General features: G+C 43.3%; 1 protein-coding gene across 1 annotated transcript; it reads right to left on the bottom strand.

Annotated features, from left to right (window-relative positions):
• Nucleotides 1-5221: 5221 nt before the first annotated feature.
• On the bottom strand, nt 5222-9222 carry SLC7A3 (solute carrier family 7 (cationic amino acid transporter, y+ system), member 3). The gene is made up of 11 exons (XM_015570190.1): nt 8834-9222; nt 8356-8514; nt 8008-8185; nt 7696-7808; nt 7343-7565; nt 7029-7168; nt 6827-6929; nt 6418-6584; nt 6065-6231; nt 5618-5726; nt 5222-5484 (listed from the first exon to the last, which is right to left on the bottom strand). Exons 1-11 carry the CDS (start codon nt 9201-9203, stop codon nt 5369-5371), a joined length of 1845 nt encoding a protein of 614 aa, XP_015425676.1. The 5' UTR covers nt 9204-9222; the 3' UTR covers nt 5222-5368.
• Nucleotides 9223-9592: the final 370 nt, after the last annotated feature.

Genomic DNA, 9592 nt, shown 5'->3' with positions numbered 1-9592 from the left:
TTGTTAAATGGCATTTAAATATATAAAATAAATATCAAAAATATGTCTTTGTTTTACTATGGTTGCCAATACAAAAATTTGTATATATGACATGGCACCAGAGTAAGTTCAGGTTTTTCAAAATGCTGACACACCGAGCTCAAAAGGTTTGCCATCACTGATCTAGGGTATAACCATATGATTATATAGCTAAGGTGTAATTCACTGAACCAAACCATAGAACCACTCTCTCCTTCACATGTTATAACACTCACATCCACACACTTCTTTGCCCTTCAGTTGCAGGCCCTGGAATTAATGGACTTTAAGAGTCTGACTGGAATCTACCTTTCCTGTCTTATTTTTCCACCTCACCCCTTCCCAAGTCATAGGCTCTAGGCCAGTGGTTCTCAACTTTGGCTGCACATTAGAATCACCTGGGAATCTTTTTTAAAATCCTGATTTCTGGGCTTCATCCTCCGGAAATTCTGTTTCTTTAATTTCCGGAGGATGAGGCCCAGAAATCAGGATTTTAAAAAGATTCCCAGGTGATTCTAATGTGCAGCCAAAGTTGAGAACCACACTGCTCTAGGCAAAATGAATTATAAACTTTCCCATCGTCTTGCCTTTGTGCCCAAGGTTCCTTCTTCCTGAAATGCTCTTCCATTTCTGAAATTACACATTTTACCAATCATTTAGGCCTCAGCTTAAAAGCCTTGACCTCCATGAAAGAGTTCCAGAACTCCCTCATAGGAATTCTCATAGTACTTCATGCATACCTCTCTTAGGACATATTATTTCCTACTTTGTGTCTTTGTATATATTTGGGCCAATTTTATTTCTGACTCCTTGAGATTAAGATTAGACACTGCCTAAAGTGATTTTCTACTCCATCTTCAAGCGTAACGACCTACAGAGATTATACACTGTGTTAACTGCTTATGTGTTTCCAAAGTGTGGTACATATGATTATTTTAGGTGACTCACAGCCAAATGATTTTTAGCAGTTGGGTATTCTTTTAATGTGTATTAGAAAAAATACTTTGTTTTCCATTTATGATACTAATAAAATGTTTTCTCTTGAAAATAAGTGCACTTAAGCTAAAAAGAATCAAGGGGTTTTTTTTTAATAGCACAGGAATTACACAAATAGAGAATTCATGAAGGTTACAACTAACCTGTCTGAGGGTTGGCAAACACTGCACTGAATGAAAAGACTAGAGCCCCACCAGAGTGGCTCAGTAGCTGAGCATCAGCCTATGAAACAGGAGGTCACAGTTGGATTCTGCGTCAGGGCACATGCCCAGGTTGTGGGCTCAATCCCCAATGGGAGGCAGCTGATCAATGATTCTTTCTCCTCACTGATGTTTCTATCTCTCTCCCTCTCCCCTCCTCTCTAAAATCAATAAAAATATATATTTAAAAAGACTAGAAAACCAAATCACAGAACTATTCCCTCCCTCACAAATGGCTTATTTAAATAGTAGTACCAGGGTTTATTCCATCTCTCCATTGACAATCTTCTTTAAGAATATAAATACAAGAATTGCCTATCTTAAAAAACAAAAAACAACACAAAAAATCTCCCTCAACTTCCTCCACCTGTTGCCCTGAAATGCTCACCTAAAGCCTATATCTACTTCCTCACCCTCTACTCAGTCCACTGATTGAAACTGCTCTTGAAATGATCACTTACTAATTGATGAAAACAATGAACACTTTTTTGTCCTTATTTATCTTGGCTCTCTAGGCAGCATTAGACATTATTGACTGTTTCCAAAAAGTTCATTCCTCCCTACACTACCCTATCACCAAATCTTCAGTCATTCCTTCTCTATATTGTGCCCCGATTCCTTCTCTATACCTTAAACATTGCCCCAACTTTGTTTTATTATGATGATTATAAAAGGAATGAAAAACTAATGCTTGGCCGAACCGGTTTGGCTCAGTGGATAGAGCATCGGCCTGCGGACTCAAGGGTCCCAGGTTCGATTCCGGTCAAGGGCATGGATCTTGGTTGTGGGCACATCCCCACTGGGGGGCGTTTAGGAGGCAGCTGATTGATCTCTCTTCCCTCATTCATGTTTCTAACTCTCTGTCCCTCTCCCTTCTTCTCTGTAAAAAGTCAATAAAATATATTTAAAAAAAAAATAACTAATGTTTGTACCTGATTTTAAAAAATGAAAAAGTACAGAAGAGAAACCAGAGGTTAACAACCTCTCTATTTTTCCAGCAAGGAAAAAAAGTGTGAATATATCATCTTCTGTTCTTTCACAGGAATGTTCTGAACCTTGAGGTTTTGGCTCCATTTTGTTTCTAGTTAATAGTATGTCTTTAAGATCTTTCCATATGACCTCTTAGCACATATAAGTCTATTTAGTTATGGCTGTATAAATATTCCAGTGAATTAATGTATTGTAACTTATTTAACTAGTTCCTTGCTGATGTCCATTAGGTAGCTTCCAAGTTTTATACAATTTTGAATGTCACAGTAGGTATCTTTATATTTATATTTATATTTATACTAGTGGCCCAGTGCATGAAATTCATGCACAGGGGTGGGGGTTGTCCCTCAGCTAACCGCTCACCTGCCTGCCTGCCCGAACACCCCTAACCACTCTGCCTGCCGGCCTTCTCACCCCCAACTGACCCTCCCCCTGCCGGCCTTCTTGTCCCCACCTGCTCCCCCTTGCTGGCCTGATCACCCCCAACTGCCCTCCCCCCCTGGCCTGATCACCCCTATCTGCCTCTGCCTTGGCCCCGCCACCATGGCTTTGTCCAGAAGGATGTCCGGAAGGTCTCCTGGTCTAATTAGCATATTACCCTTTTATTAGTATAGACTGTAAGATTTTTTTTTATCTGAGTTGTCAGATCAAAAGTAATGTTTTTAATTCTTGTATCCTCAAATTACCCTCCACAAGTTACCAGAATGTGTATCCCACATCATGCAGAAGACTGCCTGTTTACCCTCACTTTTGCCAATACTTAGTCAGTGAAATTCGTTTTCTCAGTCTGTAAAGAACTGAGACCTAATGGTTCTTTTTCTTTGCATTTCTTTAATGTGTGAGGTTGAGTATTTTTCTTATATTTGTTGGTGTTTCCTATTCTTTTTTCTGAACACTATTTACATCCTTTACCCCCTCATTCTATCAGGTATTTATCTCTTATTGATTTGTAAGCTGCTCTTTGTATATAAAGGAAATAATATAAGTTGTACTATAATTTTTTCCTTTTGATCTTGCCCCAGGGCAGTCTTTAGGCACACACACACACACACACACACACAAACACACAGCTATTACATACACATGTCCTCTGAATGTATGACTCCTAAATTTAACTCTAGCCCAGACCTTTAGACTAGCTCCAAGTTCCAATTGTTGATTATGAAGCTAAATATGAAGCTAAACTCATGTATATTTATAAAGTCAGCATATCTAGAACTAAATTCATCTCCAAATATGCTCATCCTCTTATGCTATCTTGGCTAGTAACTTGATCATTGACTCAGAAATTTCACCTGACAATCTTCTAAATCATCCATTTCTTTATTGCTGCCTCTATCCAACTGACCAAAAAAAAAAAAAAAAAAACCTGAAAATTTTACTGCAGTTCCATCCTAACTATTTACTACTGGCAATGTCACACAGTGGTTAAGGAGCACAAGCTGCAGTCAGACAAAACTGGGTTTGTATCCTGGCCCTGACCATTCCAAGTTATGTGACCTAGAACATATTTCTTACTCAAAACCTGTTCCCCTATCTGTAAAAGATAAGTATCATATCTACTTCATAGGGTTATTGCCAGGACTAAATGAAATTATATGTACAATATTTGACATATAATAAATACTCAAGAAATGGTAGCTATTATCTCACTGCTCTAACTTCCCCCATCATCTTCTAACCCATCCTCACTGCTGCCAGTCTAGCAAATCCAACCATTCCCTTGCTTGGAATCCTTCAGTGACTCCTCCCTTCACTAGACACACACAAACACACACACACACACACACACACATACATCTTTTTAAATATATTTTTATTGGTTTCAGAGAAGGTAGAGGGAGAGAGAGATGGAAACATCAATGATGAGAGAGAATAATTGATGTGCAGCTGCCTCCTGCACATCCCACACTGGGGATCCAACCCACAACCCAGTCATGTACCCTGACCGGGAATTGAACTGTGACCTCCTGGTTCATAGGTCAATGCTCAACCACTGAGCCACACTGGGTGGGCCACACACACATCTTTTTAAGACCTCTGAATTCCTTGGTAAGGTATACAAAGCCATTTATATGGTCTGTTATTGTTCACCACAATCCCACACATGCACACATGCTACCCTCAGCCACATTAAGCTATATGTCATATTCTCAAATTCTATATGCTTTTTCACACATCCATGGTTTGGAGCACACTTTTCATTTACAGACAAGTCCTCCCCTAAGTCCACTTCATAAACACTGATTCAAGACTCAGTCAAGCATTATCCTTTGTGCTTCTGCAGCACTCAGCACTTATCTCTGCCCTTGTACAAATCATACTGTTTGATATTTACCTGCTTGTCTCACTGTGAGTTCCCTGAGGGTAGGGATATTTTATTCATGCTTGTATCTCCAGCATCCAGCATGGGACCTAGTGTTTTACAGGAGCATCATATGTTTGTTAAATAAATGACTAGTTCTTGGTCTAAGAGCAGAGCTCTCACTTCACCTCCCTGTTCCCTTACTACCTGTGTAGCAATCAGTATCTATACACATACACAAGTTTTACCAACTACCCCTCATTGTCCACTTCTGTCCCAGAATTGCCAAACCCCCAGCCAAAATTTCTATTGCCCAGTCAAACACAGAAGTCTTAGACTGGTCCAGCTAGAAGGGGCCAGAATAGAAGACAGTGGTCTTAGTGTGGACCCTGACCAATGCCAGTGTTGAGATCAGAGTCTACCCCAAGCCCCAGAACCTAACCTTTAGTATAGCAAGGGAAAATATATCTCAAGAGTATTCCTTTCAGTGTTACTAGACTGGATGACTGCTTACACCAGCCTCCTCAAACCCTGAGCCAACAAGAAGCACACACAGGCACAACAGATACTTTTTCAGTGACTGGAACAAAGCACACATCTGAAGCTCTCCACACTGAAAGTCAGGCTTCACATAGTCTCTAGCAAGCAAAAAACAAGACATGGTTTCTTTTTCTAGACTCTTTTAATATTTTTTACAAGCCAGTAAGCTGCTACAGATGCAATTAAAAAGTAGACACATTTTAAAAAAGGAGATGAGAAATAGCAAAGACCTATTAATGTTTCCCCACCAATATCCCATTGCTAGCTCTCCATGTCCTGAGGAGTTCTCTCCATTATTGTGTGGGGGACCAGATAGCATTTAGGTACTGCTGAGATCAAAGTCTACAGATCGGGTTCTAGACTTGAGTGGAGGTTCATCACTTTTAACCTCTTCTAGGCTGTGCTGGATTCCATAGCCGAAATAGATTGCAAACCCTAGTGTGGAAAGGTAGCTGTGAGGTGAGGAAATAGTGACCTGTAAAGGCTTAACAGTTCTACTTAAGACCAAGAGGGAAAGGAATTGGGATAGGACAGCCAAGAAGCATACTCTTCCCAAGTGGATACCTACCAATCACCATCCAGACCCCAAATCGGGCCCAGGTGCCAGATGTCATCTGCATCATAAGGTAAACATTCACAAAGATGCTCATTAGTGGGAGGAGAGGCAAAGCAGGTACCTGAGAACAAAGCAAAATCTTTTTTTTACATACTACAAGGTGACCTAGAAAGAGATCCCTAACCTACTCAGGCAGGAGAGGGAAAGTCCAACTGTGTATTTCAGTACCCACTCATTTAGTGTACCTCATATGGAACTGTAAAAATTCTCAAAATTTAGGGAAATGAAACTGGGAAGAAACTAAGGAGTGTCAAAGAGGTCTTTGGTCTAGGTATCTCCCATATCATTCCTTTCTTGCCCAATTAAAGAATATCTATGAACCTTATTTGACTGCAAGGTATCTGGAGCCTATTTTCTTTCAAGATGGGTTGGTAGGGGGGAAAGAGAAAGGTCATTTACCTTAAAGTGAAGGGGAGCAGAGCTCTGTGGCTGTCTCCAGATGACCCCAGTGAATCCAGTAATGAGCATCAGGAGCAACACAACCACTGCAATCCACACCGGATCTCCAGAAAGCAGTGGAATTGACCACTGGGCCAGCACCAGGCAAAGGACACTTAGGAGCAGAGCTTCAAGAGTCAAGTTGAGAAACATCAAAACCAATTATTTCTTGAGACCAACATGTTAAGACATTAGGCACCCCATTCCAAGGCGGGTCATCTCTCCAGTTCTTCTCAGCCACCAAATGCCACATACTCTCTCCCCCACATCATGCTGACCTCAGAGCCACCCCAGAGAAAAATTTCATTGCTCACCAAGTAGTGAGGAACAAACATAGACAACTTGGCCGGAGAGTGGAGTGGGGCTGAGGTTGTGTGGACAAAATAGTGCCTGTAAGGTCAGCTTTTCTATTTCAGGCATCGTCTCCTCCTGCAATGCCAGTTCATCTTCCTCAATCCTCATCTCCTGGCCAGGCTGATATCTGAAGCAAGAGTAATAAGGCAATAATAACAACAACCCTTAATTGCTTTTATGATCTTCTCTCAGGCAGCTTACCCTTTCTGGTCACCATGAAGGGCAGAAGCTCTTTTTGGCAGAGAGGGATATCCATATTCCTGAAGGATAGTCAGGATGATGAAGGCAAAGGGGGGAGGAGGAGCAGATCCCCATCATTCCCCCTCCAAGAATAAAAACCCAAATCTCAGCATGGAGATGGAGTCTCACCTGAGGATGAGAACACAAATAGACACCAGGGAGTAAGCAAGCAGGGTCCCAATTGACATGAGGTCCACAAGATCAGCAAGTTCAAAGAGGAATGCCATTAATGCTGCAAATGATGGGCAGAAAACAAAAAATCAGAAAAGGGAAGAGCAAAGTTAAGGGAGTTGGTGAATCAACTAGGCAAAGGGCAAAAACGATTTTTCACCTGCAATAATGCCAGAAACCACAGTGGCTACGATGGGGGTGCGTGTGCCACTGTGGATCCGGGCAAGGACACGGAAGAGCAATCCATCCTCCGCCATTGCGTAGATCACCCGAGGCATGGGGAACATAGAACCCAAGAGGCTGGAGAGAAGAATGTCCAGAGTGGCATAAGTTGATTGTGATCTCTCTCCCCAAGCTTGTGAGGTTAAGGACTCTCCACATTCTCCTCACCGACCTTGTAAGGGGTATTCTGTGGTACTGAAAGCTATAACCTGAGACTCTGACAGCAGAGGACAATAAACATTTGACACTGACCTGGTAGAAAGAGCACAGAGGGATCCAATAGCCACAACATAGCGGGCAGGGGCCCATCCAACATGGAGAAATGCCTCAGGCAAGGGACTCTCAGAGTGAAGCTGATAGTAAGGCATCATTAGCGTGAGTGCCGAAGAGACACCAAAATAGGCCAAAAAGCAGATGAACAGTGAAATCACAATGCCCATGGGGATGGAACGCTGGGGATTCTGGGCCTCTTCCCCTGCAGGAAGGGGCACGATGTTCTGAATCAGGAAAGCAGACTCACTCCTCTACCTCCCCCAGTATGCATGCAGCCTGAGCACACACTGTGCCCAATCCCCAGACAGGACAGAATGGAATGGCCATGTTACCAGTGGTAGCAATACAGTCGAAACCAACGAATGCATAGAAACAGGTAGCTGCTCCACGGAGAATCCCCTCGATGCCAAAAGGCACAAATCCTCCAGAGCCCAGAGGGCCCAACCTAAAATAGAAGAAGGGATGAAAAAGGTAAGGGTGTGTCCAGCCAACTCCATACATTTTCTCTAATGTCAAACTACTTAGGTCTTCAAAGCCTAGGTTCCCATTCCTCCCTACTGCCAACCCAGAACCCCTCAGCATGGATGCCTCCTGCTCCTCATCATGTTCCCAGCTCTGCATCTGCTAAGAGTGAATCTCCTAACCTATGAGTATCATTGAGATTGTCCATGGTCAGTTTGTAGTCCTTTTCTGTGAGGTTCCAGTTGTGTACTTTCCCCGTAATGAAGCCAGAGATGATGACAAAACCGAGAACCAAAAGGTTCACCACTGTGAACACTTTGGTAACCAAGGCCGACTCACTAGCCCCCACAGCCAGCAATCCTGTGGAAAAGAGGCATTCAGAACTCTAAGCAAGAAAGTCCTCAATCCCTCTATGTGCAGACTGCTCTTTCCCAGCTTCTCTTCTTTCTCACCATTACCACTTCCCCCAAGCCCTTCTCAGGCCTAGTCCCTCCCCTACCCCCATCATTATCCCAGTCCCTTGCCCTCACCAGTGAGCAACAACACAAGGCCCAAAGCAAAGAAATCTGGATATTCTGCGAGGACATGGGGAACATGCAGTGAGATGCTCCCCTGCAGAGCCTGAGAGATGTGGTTCCCAATCAGGTTGTCAAAAGCTGAGCTCCAGGCTCGGGCCACACTGGCTGTACCTGGTAGAGCAGAGGGAGAAACATGGGTTAAGAGTCCCCCCACTTGTCCTCCCTCCCCGCTAGCAGTCTCACAAGAATCCCTCCAATTTCCACCTAGACTTACTTTTTAAAAACCAAAACTAGTCAACTTAAAGAAAACTAGGATAAAGGTAAGTAGCATGAACAATTTCTCCACACCTTGAAGCCTTTCAGCCTGCATTAGACACACACATTTAGGGGTATTGAAGTCCTGTGAATGACTTCAACATTCTATCCAGATTTCCTGACTCAAAAGCCCCTTCATTGGCTGTACAGTTTCCTCCCTGCCCCAACATCTCACCAATGACATAGGAGAGGATGAGGTTCCAGCCAGTGGTGAAGGCCCAGAGTTCACCCACAGTGACATAGCTGTAGAGATATGCTGAACCAGATCGGGGAACCCGGGCACCAAACTCTGCATAGCACAGCCCGGCCAACACAGAAGATAGAGCGGCCACCAAAAAGCAGATCACAATGGATGGTCCTGCTTTATCTCTGGCCACCTCCCCAGCCAGGACATACACGCCTGCACCCAATGTGCTGCCCACACCCAGGGCCACTAAATCCAGAGTGCTCAGGCATCTGGCAAGGCGAGTCTCAGCCATGCCTGGCTCCAGTGTACGTCTGCGTGCCAGCTTATGACCAAATCTGCGAAGTTTCTGCAATGGCATTGTAGCTGGAATTGAAGAGGTTACTAGGACCTGGTGAAAAAAACAAGACAAAAGCTCTTCAGTAGGGCTCATAATCCCTAAACTCTAGGAATGAATTACAATACCCAATGCACGAAGCACAGGTGCTACAGGGGAGGAGGGGGATGGGCGGGAGGCTATTGAAAAAAACAAAGGCAAGTCACTTTTCTTCTAACCTCAGTTTCTTCCCACACAGACAGGAATAACAATACCCCACAGGTTTGTGGAAGGACAAATTTCAGAAAAGGGGTATGAAAATCCCCTTTAGTAAGAACGTGGCTTGGCAGGGAAACTATGGGATTGATCCTAGACTTCAACCCAGGAAGTCTAATGGGGCCTAATATGTCTGCTTCCTTAGGAATTAAACAGAA

This window comes from Myotis davidii, unplaced genomic scaffold (genome assembly GCF_000327345.1).
Source record: "Myotis davidii unplaced genomic scaffold, ASM32734v1 scaffold1827, whole genome shotgun sequence".
NCBI lineage: Eukaryota > Metazoa > Chordata > Mammalia > Chiroptera > Vespertilionidae > Myotis > Myotis davidii.
Note: the sequence above shows the minus strand (reverse complement) of the source record. Positions and strands in the feature narration are given on the sequence as shown.